Source organism: Coturnix japonica, chromosome 11 (genome assembly GCF_054131305.1).
Source record: "Coturnix japonica strain WE chromosome 11, WE-NBRP24, whole genome shotgun sequence".
Classification (NCBI taxonomy): domain Eukaryota; kingdom Metazoa; phylum Chordata; class Aves; order Galliformes; family Phasianidae; genus Coturnix; species Coturnix japonica.
Genome location: NC_140673.1, coordinates 5,178,463 through 5,201,941, shown reverse-complemented (window position 1 = coordinate 5,201,941; position 23,479 = coordinate 5,178,463). Strand labels below are relative to the sequence as shown.

The 23,479-nt window shown below is 49.9% G+C and overlaps 1 protein-coding gene across 13 annotated transcripts in view; it reads left to right on the top strand.

Annotated features, from left to right (window-relative positions):
- CACNA1E (calcium voltage-gated channel subunit alpha1 E) overlaps nt 1-6,998 on the top strand; it is an 80,749-nt gene extending 73,751 nt beyond the window's left edge. For 7 of the 13 annotated variants that reach the window (XM_085512082.1, XM_085512083.1, XM_015869769.3 and 4 more), the window contains 7 exons: nt 151-251; nt 591-697; nt 896-1,004; nt 1,880-2,008; nt 3,309-3,489; nt 3,592-3,785; nt 4,385-6,998. In XM_085512082.1, coding sequence (XP_085368208.1) covers nt 151-251; nt 591-697; nt 896-1,004; nt 1,880-2,008; nt 3,309-3,489; nt 3,592-3,785; nt 4,385-4,921 — 1,358 coding nt within the window. In that variant the 3' untranslated portion in view covers nt 4,922-6,998. Of the gene's footprint in view, nt 1-150; nt 252-590; nt 698-895; nt 1,005-1,879; nt 2,009-3,308; nt 3,490-3,591; nt 3,786-4,384 lie in introns of those variants that run through there. The other 6 variants (XM_015869773.3, XM_015869774.3, XM_015869778.3 and 3 more) reach the window with 4 other exon arrangements.
- Nucleotides 6,999-23,479: the final 16,481 nt, after the last annotated feature.

Sequence of the window (23,479 nt, the reverse complement as noted above, 5' to 3'; positions counted from 1 at the left end):
ACTCTTTCACTGCCCCAGTGGTGAGAAGTTTGCGGGTGACCAGGGCATCCCACAGCAGGGCTCTTCTTAAGATCAGTGCTGGTGCCTTCAGACCTGCCATTTCTGTTAACATAAAAGCATCCCTTCTTCCTTTTCCTCTCATGCCCACAGCCTCTGACCTGACTGTTGGCAAAATATATGCAGCCATGATGATCATGGATTACTACAAGCAGAGCAAGGCGAAGAAGCAGAGGCAGCAGCTGGAGGAGCAGGTGAAGCTCGGGGAGAGCACATGGTGCTCAGGATGGATTTCTGGGGAGGCAACCCTTACAGGGACCACATTCATATCACACCCTGACCTGACGGCTGTCCAGCCCCCAACTGGCTGGGGAGCCAGATTAAGGATGTCCTAAGGGGTTCTTGGCTTGTGTGGTGCTGGCTTTCAACAGGTACTGCCCATCCCTTGGTGCACGTTGGGTTTTGTTGGCTACAGACATGCATCCTCAGCCTCTGACAGTGAACACAAGCACACCTTCACCTTCCCATGCTTTCTTGTTGAAGAGCTGGACTGTGTTTCATGCAGGTTCAGCTTCTTCCTTTCTCCCCCACAGAAAAACGCGCCCATGTTCCAGCGCATGGAGCCATCCTCTTTGCCACAGGAAATCATCTCCAATGCAAAGGCTCTGCCGTACCTCCAGCAGGAAACCCTCACGGGGCTGTGAGTATTGCCTTGACAAGGGGTGAGGTTTTCCTGCAGCTTCTCTATTTCTGGAAGGGGGAACGGGCACTGCTGCAGCTCTCCAAGGAGCGTGGTGATTGTTTTGGGGATCTCTGTATTGGGGCTGCTCACAGGGACTCCCCCAGGGGATAGCAGCACCCGAGTTGTGCCCACCCTGAAGCCAGACCATCATTGCAGGAGCAGCCGGAGTGGGTTTCCCTCGCTGAGCCCGCTCTCACCACAGGAGATCTTCCAGCTGGCATGCATGGATCCATCCCATGGGCAGTTCCAGGAGCACCAGTCTCTGGTAAAGCCATACGCTGCCTTCTGGGCACTGCCTGTGCTCCCAGGAGGATGCTGCTGGGCGCGGGGGGTGTGGGACCATCGTTGGGTTGGGATCTGGCCCCTCAGCTCTTGCAGACAAGGCTGTGAGCACTGTCTGATGCCCTGCAGTAAAACGTCCTTCTTTTCCGCAGGCTGCTCTTTTTTTCCCCTGAGAGCTCATTTCAGTGGCTTACCCCGTGCTGAGTGATGGTATCTGATGTTTTCGGATTCGTGTCCATTTTGTTGTCAGTGCTGGTGGTGTCCCTGACCCAAACCATCACCACGGGGTGCAGCCCTCCGGCCTCGCACACATGCTGGCAGCAGTGTCCGTGTGTGTGTGTGTGCATCTATACACGTATTTCTCTCTCCGTGTCTGTATGTGTGCAGCCACGCACTGCCACGGTGCTTGTTGGGTACCACCGTGCGTCTCCAGCCCAGTCTGTGTCCCCGTGCTCTGTCACACTCTGTGAGCTGTGTACCACTCACATGTGCAGTCTCTGTCCCTTCTGCCAGCCCTCCCTTAATCTGATATGGGTCCTGTGCCCATAAAATCAGGGGTTGGGAAAAGAGGTCAAGCCTAAATAGCTAGGCTGATCCAGGCAATGTTTGCACTGCCAGCACTTAAAGAATGAAGTGTGAGGTGGACTGGACATTGGGTGAGCCTGAATTACCACATCTGAGCTCACCTGGTCTGCAATATGGAGGTCAATTTGAGTGGCTACAAGGCTGTGATCTCTCCCAGACATCCCCATTGGCCCTCTTAAAACCCACCCCAGGCTGCCTGTCCCCCACGAGGAGTAGTGCCCAACTGTGTGCCCCGACCCCATCCCAAGAGCGTGGCTGTGTGTTTGTTTCCAGGAGCCAGAGGTTAGGGAGTTTCAAAGAGTGCAGCCCTCTAACCGTGGCAGCTACCTTCCCGTGGACACTCAGGACCACGCTGTCTCTGGGAGGGCCTCCTCCATGCCTCGTCTCACTGTGGATCCCCAGGTAAAACCAAGCAAAGCCCCCATGGGTGCCGGGTCCAAGCAAAGCCTACCAGGTAACACTGGTGATAAAACCTTCTGAGCCCCACAGCTCCTCAGAGCCTGGGGTGGGGGCATTTCCCCACCAGTGGGGTGCTTCCCAAGGAGGAAAGCTGCTGTCCCTTGTGCAGCGGGGACCAGCAGTGCAGAGCAGCCAAGGGAACTGCTCACTTGCTCTTGGAGGAGGACCATGCTGGGACACTGCAGGGAACCAATGTGATGGGACAAACTCCTTTCCTCTGGCCCTGAGACTGGCTGAGGTGTGAGGAGTCCCTGCTCGGATGCAAAGTGATGTCCCAGAGAATGAAACACCTTCTCCTCGTGTCCCCTTGTCCCATCACACGTTCTTGTCCGCATGTGTCTGCGGATGGTCTGTCTGGGTGAGCCCAGACCACATTTCACCTTGTTTGTCTGGCTGGTTTCTCTGTTGTTCTGTCTTGTATTCAGCCTCAACTGAGACACCAAAGGTTTCCTGGGGTTTGATTTTACAATCCATCCCTGTGAAGGCTCTGGGTCTGGTTCCTCACAGGGGTGCTGGTGCAGCCTGGCACCACTGCAGGGTACTCTGGGGAGTACCAAGGGGAAGGGAAGCTTTGCCTCATGGAATTCAGAAGTATGGGAGGTGGCTGGGAATAAGGGAGGAGAGGAGATGGGGAGAAGGACCTGAAGCTGGAGAGGCAAAAAGCTGCTGAAGTGAAGTGGAGGGAAATTCATAAGATGGTCAGAGGGCTGGAGCACCTCTCCCAAGCTGAGGAAGCTGGGCTTGTTCAGCCTGGAAATGATAAGGCTCCAAGGAGAGGGGACGTGAAGAGAGGCGAGGGGTCTGGGAATGCTGTGAAAATAGCCGCTGAGTGAGGAGCACTGGAGAGATGACGCACTCCCAGCTCTCTCATCATGATTCCTCCTGCAGTGCCCCTGTTTGCTCTGCTGGTCCCATTCTCAAGGTGAGAGGAATGCTGTGGCAGCCTGGGGCCATGGTTAGTACTCACACTATCACTGTGCCATGGGCAGGATGCAGCTGCTCTTCCTTTGGCTCCCAGAGCTTTGAGCCACGCTCGGGCACTTTTCACTTCTCTAGCAGCACTCTTCAACCAGACCCACTTTCTTTCTGTCCCTGATTTGTGGCGAGGTCCTTTCAGGGGCTGTGCCCAGATTGGCCACCTCTAAACCTCACAGTGTTAAGGAGCTCATGGTGGCAGCAGTGGTGGGGCTGCGGCTGGAGCACCCCATGCTCACCCCATCACCGTCTGGCTGGGTCATTGCAGGTGGTGACAGACACCAGCTCGATGAGGAGGTCGTTTTCCACCATCCGGGACAAACGCACCAACACCTCCTGGCTGGATGAGTTCTCCATGGAGCGCAGCAGTGAAAACACCTACAAGTCCCGCCGGCGCAGCTACCACTCCTCACTCCAGCTCTCTGCCCGGCGCCTCAATGCTGACTCAGGTGAATGAGAACCCCTTCCTGTCTCTAAAAATCAACCCGGAGTTGTCCCTCCTAGTCCCCACCGTGGGGATGTGGAGCAGAGACCAATGGGGTTTGCTGCAGGCCACAGGTCCGAGGGGCACCGCTCAGGGGGCAGGGAGCGGGGCCGATCCAAAGAGCGCAAGCACTTGCTGTCCCCTGACATCTCCCGCTGCAACTCAGAGGAGAGGAGTCCCCAGGCACACGATGAGTCCCCGGAGCGGCGGCGCGAGTCCCGGTCCCCCAGTGAAGGCAGGTCACAAACACCCAACCGGCAGGTAGGTGGAAAAACCCTTCCTAAGTGCAAAGGGATGCTTGGTCATGGCCTCAAGTTGCACCAGGGGGGGCTGAAGTTGTTTTCAGGAAGAGCTGCAGGGCACTGGCACAGGCTGCATGGGGAGTTGTGGGGTCACTGTCCCTGGAGGTGTTACAGAGCAATGGAGATGTGGCACTGAGGGATGTGTACTCCCATGGCTGACTCATTGCTTGCCAGTCAGTCAAAGGTTCATGCTGTGGCTCCACAGTTCCCATACAGGTGGCATCTCTTCTTGTCCCCAATGAGAATGAGAACAGCATCATTGGCTTGATGGTGCGTGGTGCGCCCCAGAGTATATTGAGAGAGGGGAGGTCACCATGTAGTTTCTGGTGCCTCTGGAGCTTGTTTCACCACCCTGCCAAAGCTGAGGAGTCCCACCTGCACAAGCTGGAGATGCTGGTGCTCAAAGATGTGCTACCAGCGAAGAGAACAGCAGCCAAAGGGCAATTAGCTCTTCCCACTGCGAGCTTGCAATGCCCTGCTCTTGTTGGCCACATTACACAAAAAGCTTCTTGCGTGTTGTCACCACAAGCAGAGCTCAGACCCTGTGTCTCTTTGCAGGGAACGGGCTCTCTGAGTGAAAGCTCCATCCCCTCCATCTCTGACACCAGCACACCCCGGCGAGGCCGCCGCCAGCTCCCTCCAGTGCCCCCCAAACCACGTCCCCTCCTCTCCTACACCTCCATGCTGCGGCACGCCGCCGGAGACGCCTCACCACCTCCCGATGAGACCGAAGGGGGGTCCCCGCTCCTCTCCAAGGAGCCCAACACCGCCGGCCTGACCGAGTCTTCCAGCTCCCCGGCGGGGAAGCCGAGCCGGCCGTCTACCCCGCAGCGTTACATCTCAGAGCCCTACCTGGCCCTGCACGACGACTCGCATGCCTCAGACTGCGGCGAGGAGGAGACGCTCACCTTCGAGGCGGCCGTGGCCACCAGCCTGGGTCGTTCCAACACTATCGGCTCGGCCCCGCCGCTGCGGCACAGCTGGCAGATGCCCAATGGGCACTACCGCAGGCGGAGGCGAGGGGCCGGGCAGGGCGTGATGTGCGGGGCCAGCATCGACGTGCTCAGCGACACGGAGGAAGATGACAAGTGCTAAAGGTTGTGTCCCCGCCGCTGCCGCCCCGCCACCCTGCCCTCTCCAATGCATGCTCTTCGCCACGCCTGGGAATGAAACGAAACCCAAAACCAAACGCAAAGGGGGAAGTGAAAAACAAACAAACACACACACACACGCACACAAAATAAACCACACGACGACGACGACAAAGATGAAGAAAGGAAGAAGAAAGCCCAACTGAGCAGAATGGGGAAACAAACAGTCTTTGTGCAAAAAAAAGAATTAAAACCTGTCGACTTTCATTTCTTACGATCACTTTTTTTTTTTTTTTTCTGCACAGAGAAGCATTTGGCTGGAGGTGGAGAGGCCTGGCTGGGGGTGATGAGAGCACCCAGCTGCAGTGAGAGGCGCTTGGGATGCCCGAGCAGGACCTGGCAGTGCTTGTGATGCTGCTTCCGTGCTCCCCACGGCCAGAGCATCCCAGCACTCCCCGTGCTTGGGTTCGTGCTGCCCTGCCTTTGTGTTTCCCTCCGTAAGGGTCTCACGTTGGCCCAGGGAAGGGTAAGGTCTGGGGTCTGGGGGCACAGGGCAGGTAGCAGCAGCTCTGCCTGTCTGTGGGGCCAAGCCAAAGCCAACTGGTTTGTATTGGGGTGGGTGGAAGCAGCGAAGGGGGGGGCTCAGTGCTGCCAATGTACCCCATCTCGCATTGATATAGTTGTATTTCTATACGGAGAACTCTAGGTGTGCCTGTGTGTGTATATACGGTATGTGTGTGTATATATATTTATATGCTGTATATATAAAGATATACACATACATGGATTCGTTTTAGTCATCTGACCAAGCCGGTGGGGTTTGCTGGATGCAACAGAGAAGCGGGGATGTCCCCCTGTCCCCATGGCATTCACAGCAGTGGGAATCACATTTTCTGCCTTAGAGGTGGTCTGGCAACCCAGTAACCCACTGCTCCCCACTGACAGATGCTACTGGCACACGCAGCCCCGCTCCTGCATGTGCAGATCAGCTCCTGCCCGGCCACTCACAGAGCTCCCCCAGAGCAAATCCTGCCAACTCCAAAGGACCAGGCTCCATCATGAATCAAAACCCTTTTCCTAATGGCTAATGCTTGCCCTTGAAATAGGTTCTACTGATGGAACCAGACCTCCAACCAGCCCTGCTGGCCCCATGCAAGTCGCTTGCCTTTTGAGCAGACAGCTCCAGCTGGTCGATGTCCTCTAAATTTAGGCACTGCCATTGTGTCCTCCCAGATGCAGCAGGGTGTCCCACGGAGCAGCCCCAGGGCTGGGGAGGTGGCAGCATTTTGTGTCTTCATTGGGTGAAAGGACGGATTTGGGAGTTTGGGCATTTGTATTTGTCTGAGCCAGAATGGGGCTGATGCATAGTGATGCTTTGCAGTGTTTCCTAGCAAACCTTGTCAAAAAAGGCAGGCTCTTGCAACACAGCTTTTGGGGCCAGGGGGTGTGTGCTGCTGTGACTGCTGGTGGCAGAGCCAAGGAGAAGGGGACGAGGACATGGCATCACACCAATGAGTGCTGAGGCACTGATGGGCTGAACTCAAGCTTTGCTGCCTAGGACCTGTGTTTAACGGACATGTGGGATATGTTCGTACAAGCAAAGCAGCAGCACAAAAATGCCCCTAACTGGCCTTTCCCATAGCAGCTCCTCCAGCAGGTAGAGACTGCGGGGCCGTGGAGGCTGCAAAACCAAACCCGACCCCGGCAGGGCTGCAGGAAGGACTGCACCGAGGGGGTGAGGAGCAGCCCCCATGCACCGCTGCAGCGTCTCTCTTCTGAAGTCACTGGACTCCCGTTGCTGCAGCACTACGTCTCTCTTCCCCTGCTTTTCGGACATTCTTTTCTCCTCCGAGACTCCAGATCTGCCGTCAGTGTTTGTTGTGAGCATGGGAGGGGAGACGGGAGGTTCCCCCCCTAAAAAAGGTCTTGGAGGGCTGAGCCTGTGGGAGGGGGCGGGATGCTGTACCGCAGTGTGCGCTCACTCGGACCCACCGCGGAGCCGAGGTGACGGGTGGCCATGTACAACTTCCATGTTTTTTGTCAAAAGGAAAGGAAAAAAAATAAAACCTTGTTGTAAAGAACCGCCCCACGTCTCGGCTCTTTCTCATGCAGGTGCTGGTGCCTGCTCCAGAGCCTCGGGGTGTTGTTGTCAAGGAAAGATGCTGAAGTCAGGGCTTGTGCTTCTCCTGCACAGAGCTGTTGGGAGCAAGGGAAGTTTGCAGGCTGTGAGCAGCCTGCGGCAGGCTGCAGGCTGGCTGTGGGTGATGGCTGTGCTGCCTGGCTTTGCAACAAGGCTCTTGTTTTATTGTGGTACCGCTCCAATAAGGGCCCGGGGAAGGATTGGGGCAACTGCTGTGCTCAGCTGGGCCACCTCAACACGAGCCTACCCCAACCAAAGTAATGTGGGGAGGTGAAGATTGGCCTTAGTAAAGGAAACTGGTGCTGCAAAGCAGGAGCCTCTGCTGCTAGGGAGGCAGTGCTCTGCCTGGCAGGCATGGAGGCTAAAAAAAAACCCTTTGACAAATGGAACAGAAAGGTTAAAATTATCTGTACATCATCTGAATAACAATGGCGATGCAGATTGTACCTGCTGAGAATAGCTCCAGGAGACAGGGGATAAATTGGGAACTGGTGGGGGAGCTGGGGATGCTCCTCCTTGCAGGGATGTGGGGACACAGACAATAGTGGAAACAAAATGTGACCTGTGGGTGCTGTCCTCCACCCTGCAAAGCCAAAGAAAAGAGCTGGGTGCATCTCTCAGTGCACCAAAGCCCTGTCCTGCTGGCAGAGATGTCACTGAGCATCATGGCAAGCCTGTCCCTGACTGCCCCGCTTGCTGGTGCTTTGTGAGCTGCAGCGAGATTTTCCCAAGCAGCTTGGAGGGGAGATGCCGGGGGTGGTTCTCGTCCCCCCCCTTCCCTTTTTGTTCCTCTGATGGCACTTACAAGTGTGCTCTCCGGGTGCTGAGGATGTGTGTGGGATTTGAAGTGGGGCTGCGCTTACTCATGCTTAGAGCCACGTGGCATGGCAGGATAGCGGTGCTGGTGGCTCCTTGGGTGAGCATCCCCTCTATGGTTGAGCATTTCCACATGGGCAAGCATCCCCCCAGTGGGCAAACACCCCATCTATGAGCAAGCATCCCTCCATAGGTGAGCATCCCCCTTCTTGGGCAGGCATCCCCCTCCATGGGTGAGCATCCCACTCACGCATAAGCATCCTCCATGATGAACACGTGTAATTGCTGCTACTTCTTTGAACTGCCCAGCCTGGTTCAGCACCTCTCTTTGTTCATCTCTTTGATGTATTTATGCAGGTGAAACATGACAGGCTACCCTGGGGATTGGACTTTGGTACATGATACCTGCTGGGAACACTTTGGGAGCTCCTTTTGGGTCACATTATAGGTGGCAGCGGGAGAGAGGGAGGACTGGAGCTCTCTCTCCTATGGGCTTGCATTGCCTCAATAGTATTAATAACAAAATCCTTATAAATGAATGCAAAACACACTAATTGCTCCACTTCCCAGCTGGCATCTCCCTGGCTGAGCTGCAGTGAGGACATGAGCACGATGCTGCCAGCAGAGGTACTGGTGCCATTGGGGGAACGGAAGGGTGGTAGATATGCAGGGATTTGCTGGAGCCGGACCTGATCCAGACTCTGTATGAGTGCTCCCTCCCACGTTCCCCCACCCCCCTGGGACCCAGTCAGTCAATTTATGGAGCAATCTGCCATAGATGATGCGATTTGCAGATTGATTTTCACAGATCAGCTTCACGAGCATCATGAGTGATGTGGGTTTTGTTTTTTTTTTTTGCCTTTCCAAAATGGGAGGAGTAGAGGAAGGAAAGAATCCATGGGCTTTACCTTCTGCTGGAGTTCAGCCCTCGGACCAGCCCTGCAGGCAGCCTGGGCTGCAGAAGTGTCAGCATGGCCTTGCACATGGTACAAAAGAAGCTTAAAGCACACAGTGCCATCACACTGCTTAAAATACTTTTTTAGAGCATGGACACAGATGTAATTTTTGGAGAGCCTGTCCCAGCTTGAGCTCCTGCTCCTCCGGCATGTGATGTTAAACCCCAGCAGCACATCTCACCTCCTTTCACAGCTTGCAGCATGTCTGGGAGTCAGCAGGAGCTGTGCAGAGGCACTGCCAATAACCAACCCCTCCCTCCTTCACCCTTGGGGAGCAGCGTCTCGCACCTTGCAGTGAGGGTGAGAGCAGAGGGGTGCAATGGGGTGTCATGCAAAGGGCAGGGACCTGGAGCTGGGTGGGTTGCAAAGAGTTGATGTTGCAAAATAAGAGCATTTCCAGGAGAAAACAGCACGCTGCTCTCAGGCTTTCTGTATTTTGTCTCCTCTCTGTGTTGGGGAAGGGAACAGATGCCACCCATACAGTGGTTCTCCCCCCAGCTTGGTGCCTGCTCCCAGCTGTACAGGATGAATGCACTGCAGGTGTGTGGCATGAGCCTCTTAAATAGCCCTGAGTAGCTCTTCCACCTCTTCCATGGAGAGGCAGCAGGTGTGAGGCTGTTCCTTTGGATGGCTGTATGGCTCTGCTGTTCCTGCTCACAGGTGGGGAAACTGAGGCACAGGGGGTTATGGGGGTGAAGCTGCATGTCCTGGGTGTGAGCTGTTGCTGTGTTCCCTAATGTTTCCCCTTGCACAAAGTAATCCTTACCTTGCTGTATTCAGCCTTTAGCTGGTTGTTGGTACTGTGCCTATGGGGCTGACCACTCAGCCCAACCTCTGTGCTGAGGGAAGAGCATTAAGTACTATTTTTGTCCACAAATGAGTACAACTCCAGTGAATTAACTCAGAGATGTTATTATTGGCTGTAGGAATGGGTCAGGTTTCAGCCTGGGAAGGAAGTGGAGAAGAGATGGTCTGCCATCATCCCTCTGATCTGCAAGGAGGGCAGAAAAGCAGTAGGTGCTGTGTGTGGGAGGAGGCCACCGTACAAGCAGCATCAACCACTGGGGCAATCTGTTGGTTGGCAGCATGATGGCTGTCCTGGCTCCAACCAGTGGCCTGGGGCTGGACCAGCTGGCTTCATTTTTGTAGTGGGTTTTGCTCCATTAATTTGAAACTCAGCCTGGCTTGTCTTCTTTGGTACTGCTGGTTTAATAGGCTGCATCACAGGCTTAGATTTCACCTTATGTTAAAACGCATGATGGAACCTCCTGATTTACCCCCCTGGGAATGGCCACTGTAAGCCAGCATGGCACACTGGTGATAGAAACCAGGGCAGCAACCCCTGCCCCTTCCTACCATCTTTTCTTTCTGCCTTGTTTGTCTTGGTTATTCTTCCCTTCTTCTGGAAGGCTGTGGAAGCAATCAAGAGTTTGCAGTGATTTTTCTAAGAAACCTCTGTTTCCTCAGAGAGCTGATTAAAGGCAAATAGGAGAGACTCTAATTGCATCTGTGCTTTTATCTCTTCCCAAGGCACTGAGGTTTGCTGGGAGAATCAGGAAACCCTGCATTCTGCACGGCCAGGGAAACTCTTCATCTCCATCTTTAGACACTGGAGCAGCGGGATAGCTGGCGGGCGAGAGTCTGTGATGTACAAGGACAAGCCATGGTGCTTCCCTCACTAACCTCCATCTCTGCCTCACGTGTTTTCTAAGCAAATCTCTATGGAAACAGGTGCTGCTTGTAGCAGAGCCCCTGTTTTCCCTTTTGCTTCACTGCCTGGGAGGAAAGAGAGAGCAGAGTTCTGTGAAGGATGGATGAGATTTGGGTTGGGCACAGGGAGCTGCTTCAGCAGCCTTTTGGCAGAGGTTTCCCTGTGCTGGCATCCCTCAGTCCTGCCCTGATGGTGGGAGAGGAGGCTGAGATGAGCCCAAGCTGAATGATGCTCAGTGCTGCTCACACTGGGGCTGCTCCAGTACAGGTGTCAGGGCTGAAGTGTGGGGATTGCTGGGTCCTTCCAAGCATGGGAAGCACTCCCTTCCCACTGCTCTTCCTGGGGGAATGGGGTTTGTTTTAAGAACAGGCTTTCAGAATATAACTTAATGTTGCTTTCTTCCCAATCCGGGTTGATATTAGAGCCTTTGTGGCTCTGCTAGAATTACAATCTGTGATTACTGGAGTTGAAACACTGGTTAATTACCTAGTCATTTGTTGTAATACTCCCAATTAGCTTGTGAAAGCATAGCAAATGCATTCCTTCACACCTGTTTTTAATGGCTTGTACAAGGTTATTCAGAGATGGTGGAAGATAAGTCATTATGTTTGTGATATTAGGGTGCTACAGCACTTTGGAGCTTAGTTGTGCTCTTCCCTGGGTTGGGCCGGGCAGGAATTTATGACTGAGATGAGCAGAACACCTTTTCCTTCACCAAGCCACATGGGTGCAATGAATGACTTTTATGGAGAGCATAGAATGACTAAGGTTGGAAAAGACCTCTCGGGTCCCCAAACCCACCATGCCCAGTAACCATGTCCTTCAATGCCACATCCTTAACGCCTCCATGGACAGTGATCCCACCACCTCCCTGGGCAGCCTGTGCCTCTCTGAGCATCTCTGCTCTTTCAGAGAAGACCTTTCTCCTTATCTACTGCGTGGCAATGCCAGCAAGGTTTGGCTTGCTGGGAACACAAGGTTGTGGTGTTTTCCCCCTGCCCCACTGCTGCTTGCTGCCTCTGTGCACTGCCTGATTTCATGCCCATGAGAACACACGCATCAGGGCAATGTTTGCCCATACAAGTGCCTGTTTGCCCACACAAAACATTTGTACATCTGGCTTGGCAGATTGGTGCACATGAGAAAATGGGCAAGGAAACGCTGAGGCCTGGATGGCAAACTGGGGATGTTTTTCTTGTTTTTCTCAGGGAGGTGCCAGGTTATATCTGCACTGAAATGTGTCCTTCAGTAGAGGTTTGGCTCCCAGGTTTTGTGCCTGAAGTTTTGCATCCGTATTCAGCGTGATAGAACGCCTAAACGTTTGCTGGGTTTTTGCTCATAAAGCTGTGATGGTAATGGATTGGTGGTTGTACAAGGAAGAGAGTAAATGGGTATGTTCATGTGACAGCGCCCATTGCATGCATGGACCCAAAGATGTACAAAAGAAGCACAGGTCTGTAGAAAGCCCTCAGCAATGGCAGAGGCAATAGTTGGGTGTCTAGGTGCAGCTCCCCATCCAATTTTCTCCCTCAGCAAAGACACGCTCCAGAGATTATCCCAGCCTGGCTGATGGTTTTAAACCACAATGGCCGTGAAAGTCTCCATTATGCATCTCCAAGCTGCTTAGCGATAAAGTGGGTGGTGAAGGAAGCCACATTTCCTGCTCAAAGAGTGTGTGGGAATACCTTTTCAAATGTTAATTTCTCATATTTTTCAAAGCTACCCGAAGGCACTGGTCCGAGCAAGCGCTAAGAAGCTGTGCATATCAAACCAGCTACTGGGGGGGTGTAGGATTTACAGAGTCTGCAGAGATGTTTGTTGGGGGAAGCGGAAAGAGCAGCCACCATTTCTACCACATCAAATGTAAAATTAGATGTGTGTGTCTCCCCGTAGCTCCAGGCTGAAAGGCGATGGATGGATGGGAGAGCAGGATCAGCCTGGGAGCTCCCTGCTCCCTCTCCCAGATCCTCCACCCTACAGCACCATCACTGGCCCCTAAGCACACAGTGCAGCCCCGGGTAGAGCTTGGCCTTGATCAGGTGCCCAAGAGACTCATGAAGCCCATCCTACATCCGACGCCATTTCATTCTCAAGTATCACAATGTCCCACTGTAAAAATCCATCATCTTTCAGGATTTTATTACTGATTAAAAAACCCCTTCCTACAGGAACTGCCCCGGCAATGTGTGGCTAATTGGCTGTTGTTAATACACGCCCTTGTAGCTTTTTTCATTAAAAACAACGAGGAGGAGGAAAAAAAAAAAAAAGGTTGTGCACAATTTTTAGTACAGGTTTGGAAAAGGAAGAAAAATCTCTTGGGTCTGTACCCACCTCAGGTTTTTAAAGTGCAGAATCTATGTCTGTTCTTGAATAAGAAATGCGTGCTGACTGCCAAATTTCAGCATGAAAGCAGCCAGGAGCTATCCGGGAAAAAAAATGCTTTGCAAATACCTTTTGTAATTGTAAATTTTTTTAAAGAAAGAGAGAAAAACGGGGGGTGGGGGAGGGAGGGGAAGCAGAAACTAGAAAGAGTTCAGGAGTCCTTTCTTTTTAACCTTTGGAAAATGAGGTCTTGTATAACACAGAGCCTAGAAGTGACGTCTAAGCTGAACAAAGTCTTCAAAACAGGAGTTTATGGTTTGCATTTTGCAGGATGATGGGCATGGCCAAGCCTACAGCAACACATCAGCGCCTACCCATCGCTCTTCTGTTGGCCAAGGTATCCTGGGTAGAGATGGGTGCATTCAGAGAGAAACCCTGTTCGCTCTGTTTTGGCATTGTTTGATAGATCTTCCTCTCAAGTTTAGCACTAAGACCAATAATGGGATTGTTCTCGTCCTTTTCCCAAAGCTGGAGTGAAACAAAACACGAGAGAAGGCATTTCCATTAATGAGTAAGAAATCTCCATCCTCCTGGGAACTGTAGACATCAGCTGGGTTGGACCTGGAGCAAGGTGAGTATTCCTTTGGTGAGCAGCCCCTTCATCAGGCCTCATCTATTAGCTGTGTGTGAGGTTGGTTTGGGGTACAAGAGGAACAGCCCTTTCCCATTGCTGCATCCCAAGAGTGGGGCTGCTACTGATGTATTTCCCTTACCCTGTCTTTCCTTTGAGCCCTCCTGACTTAGTTTGGGTTTGCTCTGCTGCTTAGTGCACAAACAATGCCTTCGTGATGCACAAAGCAAAGGAAGTCGTGGGGAAACTCTCATCAAAACAGGCTTTTTTCACAGATCATGTATTTCACGACCTAGTGGAAGTCACAAACAATATGGGGCCAAGCATTTGTAATGTTTGGTGCTTGTTTCTGTAGCTATTGAGGCTAATATCCCAAACAAATACCTCTGTGACTAATTCCGTGGAAGGATAAAACACAATGAAGGAAGCTGTCACATGAAACGAGATGATTTTGATGTTTGTTTTGTGTTTATACACACAAATTCTGCCTCTTGGGCTGTGTAATATGCTTCATCTCAAACCCTGTTAGTCTCTTGCTGGAAAAACATATTTGTTTTCTGTCCTCATCTCCAAAAGCCAAAGATGCAGCTTTATCCTTCTCTGCGGGCTCAGGCAAACCTCTGCATGTTTTGCTGAAGATCTAGAGGTACAAAGTCTTATATTCTAAAAATAATTACAGTTTCATTCAATGTGATTAAACTATGCATTGTTTTTTTTTTTTCCTTCATTTTTTTGCTTAACAGCAACAATTTAAAACAAAAAATAATTAAAAAAAATCAAACCTGTTGGCGTCATCGGAACCTAAAAATAACAGGAAGACGACTGCTGGTGCCAGAACGATACCAAACCAAATCTATTATTGAATTAGATTCTTTCCAATTGTTGTTCTTAGGAATATATTTCCCATTTTCCCTCGGGGTTTGTTTGGAGCCAAAGTATTCTGCCTGCCAGTGCCATTCTAGCACTCAAATTAACAAGAAGTGTTGTCTCTTACAGTAAAAACCAATATCTATTGAAATATTGATGAAGCTGAGGAGCTGGCGGTGTCTGGTTCTTCACTGCCAGCTGGGTGTGCTGCATGGGGAAGGAGCATGAGGCTACCACGCATGGACCATGGGTGGCCCAAGGGGAGTCCAACCCATGTTGTGTTGGGAGCTCCTGGAGCTCATTCCTCCTTGCTTTCCTTCTTATTGGATCAGCAGGCTCTGTTTGCTCACCAGGGTAGGTTTTAGAGGCCCTACTTGCTGTCCATTTGCATAAAGAGTTACATCTTTTATTTTTCCCAACTTTTTGCTCTAATTAAGCTACTATCAAACTCATTTCATTGTAGCTAAACATCACATTAACATGTGATGGGGAAGGGACTTCATCCAACAGGTTGGTTTTCTGGCTTCGTCTATGTCATTTTCTCCTCTAGTATTGTAGTGTTATTTTAAGTCTCTCCTGAAGTCATCTGTCTTCATTGCTGAGCATTTCTTGCTTGCTGGCATCTTGTTTTCCAGCTGCCCCATTATTCCCACTATCTCGGCAGGTGCTCTAATAGCTGATGCTGCAGAAAGCCCCTCTGGAAACACAGGCTGAGTGTGTTTCATTAGCTGAGTGGCATGCGCTTAATCTATAGCACTGCCCTGGATTCATCTCCCCACGTCATCTTCACCCATAAGGATTCCCTGCTGTAATGTTGACACAGTTGACAGCCTTCTCCTGTTTGGGTTGACTTCTTTAGGATCACAGAACAGCTTGGGTTGGAAGGGACATCAAGGATCATCCAATTCCAACCCTGTGCCTTGGGCAGGGTTGCCACCCACTAGATCACGCACCAGATCACATTGTCCAGAGCTCCATATGACCTGGCCTTGAATACCGCCAGAGATGGGGCATCCACAACTTCTCTAGGCAGCCTGCCATTTCATCAGACCAGAACTTACTCTTTGTATCTCTGCTGATGCAAATGCAACAGTGATGCTGTGTAGATCTACTGCAAGGTCTTGATTTGACCTAGGATCAGGAAAGCTTTCCTTTGCAGGAGCTGACCACAAAATTGTTCAGGCTGAGCCTGCCAATGGCATTAACACAACCAGTTTTTCTGCAGATCTCTACAACACCATCCCTGGAGGTGCTTAAGAACTGGGTAATTGAGGCATTGAGAGCCATGCTCAGTAGGTGAAGTGGGGATGGGCTGATGGTTGGGCTTAATGATCTCAGTGGTCTCTTCCAACCTTAATGATTCTGATTCCATGACCTGCCTTGCCCCAGCCATTGAGCATGTCAGATGCGATGCCTTCAGCTCTACCACCCAGACAAGCAGTACATGACACAATCCGGGCTGGAAGGAGCCATGTGTTTTCTCCTGCATGCAGCTCTAGCTCTGCTTCCAAACACATCCTTTTTGTACAGTGACTTTGCACACAACCATCAAACAGCAGCTGTTTGGCCAGGACTTGGAAAAGCAACCAGTAATTCTAACTGCCTTAATTCTTGAAGCAAGGGCTTCTGCTTGCAGAAAAAAAAACTCTTCCTTTTCTTCCCCTTTAGTTGTGGGGTTTTATTTACCTATTTCCTTTGTAAATGTGAACCTGTGGACCATGGAAACTCAGACCTCATCAAGCATGAATGTCTTTAACGTTTCCTCTAGTAGAAAGAAAATGTCATGGCACCTGTCAGAGCCAAGATACCCAGGACTTCTCTTACTTCAATTAAGCATGAACAAACCTGCAATGTGTCAGAGGTAGCTCCAGGTAAACAACGTGCTGGGTGATGCTGGAGGTCACCTCAACGCTGTGCTTGAAAAGTTGAGCAGGAAGATGTGCAGAGAGAGGTTTCACAAAGTCTTCTGTTCCTGTTTGAGTCACCCCATCCCCAGAGCCACGTCTGGTGCCTTGGCACCTGGAACAGAAAGGGATGCGAAATAAGGACCCAAGCCCCAGATCAGATTGAAGGTTTCCATCCTCCAAAGCAACCCTAAGAAATACAGCTGAAGGAATTGAATTTTAGGACATGGATTTCATTGCCGCAGCTGAAATCTCACTTGTTAACCCATTTCCTTTTTACAGTCAGCCCAGGACAGCTCACTAACCTTGCAGTGCTTGGCTGCTGCTTTTCCAGTAAGTGCTTAAGAACAGAAAGGAATGAAATCCAACAGGCATCCCCTGGGGAAGAAGCTGGGAGCACTGGAGGAGTGAGGTGCCGTTCACTGGGGACACTGTGTCCTCCTTTCACTTGATGAGACAAGGTAGAAAAGACAGATTCACCTATGCTGGGAAGCATTACAACAGAAACCTTCACTGGACAGCCATGCTGGGTCATCCATGAAGACATGGAAGAAGGGACATGCCTGTGTGCTTCCCAAAGGCAGGATAAAGCCAGGAATATAATAATGTAAGCGGGGAGATCTGGTAGCAGACTGCATGCTTTTAAATTCACATCCCCTACACGTGCTCTGGGTGGGAGAAGGAGCTGTAGGCTTGCATGATAGCAAAGCATATGCAGTAGGAACACAATGGGGTGAGGAAAGGAAATGTGGTCATGAAAGGTTTAGCATAAACGCTAGAACAGCTTGTGTGAGAGGATCCAAAAGGTTTGTGTGTAGAGCCTGTTCCTGAACACCTCCATCTGGGGTGGGTTGTTGTAGAGCTGACTATGTCCTGTTGCTGGAGAGGCGAGCTGCCAGACTGTCACAATTCACTCCATCCCTATTTCTTATGTTTGTTTTTTTTTTTTTTTCCAGTATTGCTTGTGGAGGTCAGGAAGTATGAAAGTGAAACTCTGTCTTCTCTTATAAAACTGGAAGTAAATGCAGAGTGCAGCTTAATTGAAGTTACTGACTTCCCCCAGACAAGATGATGTAAGTAGGTGTAGCAGAAATGCTAACTCACGGCTTGAAGTGGTGATTGAGCACCTGGTGAGAAGGCAGGGCCAACCCAGGGGAGCTCAGGTGTATGCAATGCCACTGAATGGCTGTGAAGCATGGAGCCAGGACTCCCTCTACCCAGACCTCATTTAAGGGTTCCCATAGCTCATCAACTCTAGAACAGGAATGGGAAGGGGATGAGGAAATGGCTTTAATGGTTCTTTGACAAGTTAGTTGAGCAGTTCCCTGTTGTTCTGGATCTTTCTTGGAAGCTTAGTTTTTTGGGGGAAAAAATGATGTCATTTAAGAAGATAATAGAAAGCACAGCAAATCCATTGAGCTGAGTTGCTGAGGTGTTTCATGCTTGAATCCAGCTGGAAGCCCTGGACTGTTAGGATATGCCATTGGAAAAGAGGACTACTCGAGGTGCATCTGGATAGATGGGCTTTATCTGCACTCTTCCCTATTTATGCTTATTAGAGATGAAGTTGAAGTGCAGCACGGTTAAATTATGCATATAAAGAAGAGTCCACAAACAAGAAAACATAAGCAATGTGGGAAGGAACAGAACTGCAAAGAGAACGAGAGGAGCAAAACCGAACAGGATGCCAAGCTGCAAAAGACATTTCAACAGCACCTAATTAAAACCGTTCACATTTGCAACAGACAGAAGGTAAAGACATTCACTAGGAAACAGAAGAAAGGGGGGGAACAAAACAACACATTAAAGGCAGTTATTTAGTCAATCATGGGAGATTCTGGAAAAAATAACAACCTTAAGGGAAGGCCGGTTGAGGAACGTGGAATGCAAGGAGAGTTTTGGGGTTACTTTCATTAGTCTTCCAGGAGAATGGAGAGACTTCAGCTGGTAATAAAGAGAGAAATTATGTGCAGCAGCCCCTGCCCACAGCACTTGCAGCCTATGGGGAGCTGGCAATGCCAACGTTGAGCATTTATCTCCACGCGCTGATTTGAATAAGATCACATAGCAACCAGCCCGGGACTGGGAAATCAACCCACTTTTCCCAGGTCCCACTCCAATGCTTTAATCATGAAATTATCTGCCAGTTTCTTTTGTTAATTAATGAATCTTCGTCTTTTTTTTGGCTTTAGAAACCATAGATGCAGCAGCAGTGGCAAGGCTGAAAATCCAGCGTGATACCTTTGGTAGTAAGAAGAGCTGACGACCATTTTTCTCATAACCTCCCATGTTTGCCACTGGTTTGCCTGGTTTCAGCTGTGTAGCAGAGCAGCACGAGCTTAAAAATGGAATAATCATGACAAATGAGTCCTCAGCCATCTTTCAAAGAGAACAAATCAGATTTTTCACTCGTGTGACAAAAACACAAGAGATGAAAAAGCAAGAGGAAGAAGCTACGCCGCGCTCTGCTTGTCTCTGTCTAAGCAAAATCACTTTAATAATTGGTGAACACGGTGTGAAAAAGAACAAATAGCATTTGAAAGGGAAGAGACTAGCGTGGCATGTCTGAGATGGAAAACAGGAAGGGTTTTTTTTCTTCTTGTGGAAGAGCCATTGCTTTCAGAAAGAGCTGGTGAGGTGAAAACGGAGCTTTCTTGCTGGAGGGAGGCTGATTTATGGGTATGTGAGGAATCTTGCCATTCAGAGATAAGATATCTAAGTGCTCCCTTAACAATGACTGATGAAGAAGCAGTCAGAACTGCAAGGAGGAGCTCTTTGTTAAGTGGATCAGGAGCTGTCAGAGGCCTTTGGCAACCCACCCTCTTGAGATTGGGTCATCCTCCCCTTGTCCACCTGTGATGCTCTATGGAGATGTCATAAATCACAACTACAGCCCAGGAAGAATTAACATCAGATCAAAGGTGTGCGTTGAGTGGTTCTATGCTGGGAGGTCATTTGTTCTTCCTTTCTACCTGGATAGGACTAAAATAGTCATCCTTGTGTCAGTGCTGGCAGGGGAGACAAGTGGCCCAGGCACATGGTTGACTTAGTGAAGTCATTTTGCAGGGGCAATAGGAATAGGAAGAGCAGAATCCCCCCCGGACCGCCTCCTCCTCCGGGAAGTGACTGATGAGCCTGGCAGCCTCTGAACAAATATTTCCGATGCAGAGAACTCACTTGTCAGCTCAGAGGAGCCCCGAGAGGAAATTTCCAAAGCAAATCTGTCGGAGATAATGACACTGCACGAGGAAGCCCTCCTTAGGAGGAACGTCTTTGGAAGACGTGGTGTGTCTGAAAATACCATGTGTCTTCCTGTTGATGAGCTCAAATTCAGGCAACCGTGGCTGGGTTCTTAACCCACGAGCTGTAGCAGATGAAGCACGAGGAGGAGTGATTCAGTTTTTTAACCTTCCCTGATGCTTCCTTGGTCAACCAGATGTGGTTTTTCTACATCAGAAACCTTCCTTCAGGCCTGAGACGCCTTGCTGTGCCCTGCCTCGCTGGGATTACAAAGCAGGGATTTTCTGTGCATCTGGATGGTTGTGTAATTGCCTAAGAGAGTGAAACCCCATCTCAGCTGAAACCTCTTAGCTCCGCTGCTGAGATAAAAAGCAATTAACAGTAACCGTAACCAGAAACATTTTTAGTGTGAGGACGGGCAGAGAATGGCAAATAGATACATCAACAAAGCTGTTTTTTCCTCGTACTTTGCTGTTTGCAATCAATGGGTCATTAATTTTTATGTGGCTACCATGTATTTATAAGCAGTTTGGGAATCTGGAACTTATTACATATGACAGTGGCTTTGATTATGTTGGCTGCTCTGCGCTACCCGTGATCCTTTGGTTTCAAAGTCACCCCAAAGGACACAGCAGGCAGAACTGTGCACTGGGGAAGCCCTGGTATCCAAAAGCAACGTGCCTGCAGGCTGTGCCCTGCTGGCTGGATCTCTCAAATATGTTTCATCCAAATGGGGCTGGATTTGTGCAGCCATTGCCCCTTCTGATGGCTCATTGGCATGCGTGCTTAGTAGATGTTATGCAGCTCGTTCTTCTAAGTAAGCGGTATTTTATCCTGTCAGATATGAAATTGGCTCAGGTCAGAAGCTTCGCGCTGAGCTAGACAGTCCTTGTGGTTTTCACTAATTAAATCTAGGGCAACCAACCAGCGGATTCTTCAGCTGAGCAAGAGTGACCATTTTGACTTCTTTTCTAGAGGTTTTCTGATTCATTACCTTGTGTTTCAGTTCTCTGAGTAGGAAAAAAAGCTCTAAAGGATGTTGGATAACCTGAATTTCACTCGGCGAGTGGATTATTTTACATCAAGTAAGGTTTTCTTTCCACGCAGTCACAGAGGCATCTGTATAGGACATGAGTGTAAAATAATGCAAAGAATGCTGGTTGGATTCATGTAAGTGATGCCTTTTTAATCTGAAGAACTGCAGAGTTCCCAGTTAGCAAATATGGAGATGTCAAGAACGTCGCTGCACTCAGCGCCAGAGCAGTGCTTCACTTATCAGGTATTTTTAAGCAATCTCTCCTGGTTTGTTTTGTATTATGTGTCTCCAGATAATCTATCAGCGATTACCTGTCTCGTTTTTATTATGTTCTGTTCCCTTGTGCACTCATTTAGGACTTCATTTGCTCCCATCTTGCAGACAGTTTTAAATGCTAGGCTTGCTTTCCCACCATATGGATAATTGATGCCTTTATTTCAGGTAAGTGTTTTGTTCTATCTCCCAGGTATAAGGAGGTGATATTGAGTTTGCTATACCTGGAGTTGGGATGGCAGCCAGATACATTGCAGGTCTTCAGCCCCCTCACAGGTGAGAAGGGTTTTGCTGTGATACTTGTGCATTTCACACATAGCTGGGTGTCCTCTTTGTCCCTTTGATGGCATGCTGTGGGCAATATGAAGGCACTAGGCTGGAGCAATCCAGCCTGGAAAGCTGTGATGCTGCACAAAGCTTGCCAGTACTTCCATGCCCACTTTATACGCATGAGACAGCACAGATTCACCTCTTGCTTAGTGGAGGCAATGTACTGTGAAGAAGCTTCTCTACTGCCTCAAGTGTGCCTAGGCCCTGGTGATGGGTTGATGGTTAGACGAGATGATCCTAGTAGTCTTTCCAACCTTAATGATTCTATGGTTCTAGGGAAAGATGTTCATAAAGATACACAAAGATGGGCACCTTGGTCATCCAATGCAACCTTTGTAAGCATGGTTCCCAGCACAATCCTGCAAGTGGATGTGTAGATCCCAGAGGGATTCATTCTGGTGTAACAGTCCCAATGAACCTGTGGCCCAAGAGATGCACGCGGATGGGAGAGAAGGGAAAGCAGGTGTTTCTATAGCTTTCCTTTTCTCCTCCACGCTCCTTTAAAAAGGATAAATCTCTGCTGTGCAGATTTCCTGCCAGCGGAATGCAAGCAGAAGACAGCCTGTCTTATCTCCATTTGCCCCCTTCTGTGCGAATGCTTCAGTTGCTTCCCCGCAAATTCAATGTTTCTCCAACTGCTGACGTGCTCTTCTCCCCTGCTCTGCAATTACGGACCCATGCGCTGATGTTTAAGTGTTTTGTTTTTAAATGCGCGACATCCAAATTTACCCCCTCCCCCCCAAGAAAAATCCATCTTCCTCCCCGAATTCTCTCTGCTGCTAATGATAGGAACCTCAGCACTCCAGCAGATGCATTAGTCAACTGGAAGTTCAGCTCTTCTGAGGCTGAAGCTTTGGAAAAATAGGCTGGGATGTGTAACAGGGATGCAGAGGGGAGTTTGGAAATACAAACAAGCCTGGGGGGGTATTGCCAGCTCCTTTTCTTCCACAAGACCCATAATACTGCACTGTTGAGCAGTCCTCATCTTTAAATCATCTCGCACTGTGCTGTTAAGACACATGTGTTGTTTTCACAGAGCTGGCACCAAAAGTTATTCTTTCTTTTTTTTTTTTTTTTTTTTTTTTCTAGCTCCATATAGAGAAGGGTGACAAACATTCTGAGTTTGCTCGGAAATTGTTATGAAAGGAGATCCTGGGTTATACATCATGATTGTTCCTGCTGTGGAAGTATTTCAGCTCAGAAGCTCCTGTCTTCTTAGGGGTGAGACCCCGGACTCCATCCACATCACAACAGATGGTTAAGGTATATTTGCAAAGGCACTCCAGTACTGATTTTTCTTAGGGAATCTTATTTACTTACTGTGTTCCTTTATTGCACAAGAAAGCTGGAGTCATTTTTCTCTCCTAATGTGTTTCAGAGGCAATCTGACATTTTCTAATGGCTCTCAGGTATGCATAATTCACCCTGTTCCTCATCTGCGTTTTCCAAAATAACACTGGAAAAATTATTTGGGCTCCTGCTTTTTATGGACAGTCATTACTCTCACTTTTTTTTCCAGGTTGACCTATAAATGTCCATATGCTGCAGGATATTTGCAGTAGGTGTAGGTTCCTTTGGAGACGGTCTTGTGTGGGAGACGATATGACAGCTCATCTGCATAGCACAGGCATCATAGCCCTGACTTGATTTAGTCCTGGATCTGTAGGCTTCTCCCATTCAGCCCGTATATTTAGGGGATTGCTCATATACACACAGTGCTCTCACAGCATCAGTTCTTCATTCTGGGGTGGTTGGGCATAAATCATGGCATGAGGCTGACCATGCTGGCGGGATCTGCTTCTGGGGTTGCTGGTGGTACATGACCGTGGTGTGCCCAGCCATTCTGGGTTATTGTTAATGAACACTCTGCCCTTTTTGTGAGCGTGGTGGGGTGCTGTTCCCTGTTGTGTTTGATGCCTGGTGTGAGCCCAGCTGCTCTCTTAATTTCTAGGCTGTGATGAGGGCTGAGTGTGCCACCAGCTGCATTAGAAGGGGATACTGTGGCTGCAAAGGGATGTGATTGCGGCCTGATCCCTGTTGAGCAGAGAGATGGGGGTACTTTTGCCACGCCAATGGGTGGCAGTCATGGGTATCACTATCACATCATGGGTGTGATGGAGGTGGGCTCTGCCTGCGTCTGTCACACGGGATGTGATGGGGGTGGGTCCTGCCCGCCTCATTACACTTGGGGTGGTCCCTGCCTGTGTCAGTCACACTGAGAGGAGTGATGGGGGTGGTCCATGATCAGTCACACTGAGGGGTGGTCCCTGCAGTGTCAGTCAGTGGAGCTATGGGGGCTGTGGGGTGTTTGTCAGCCATGGTGGGGGTGTAACCAG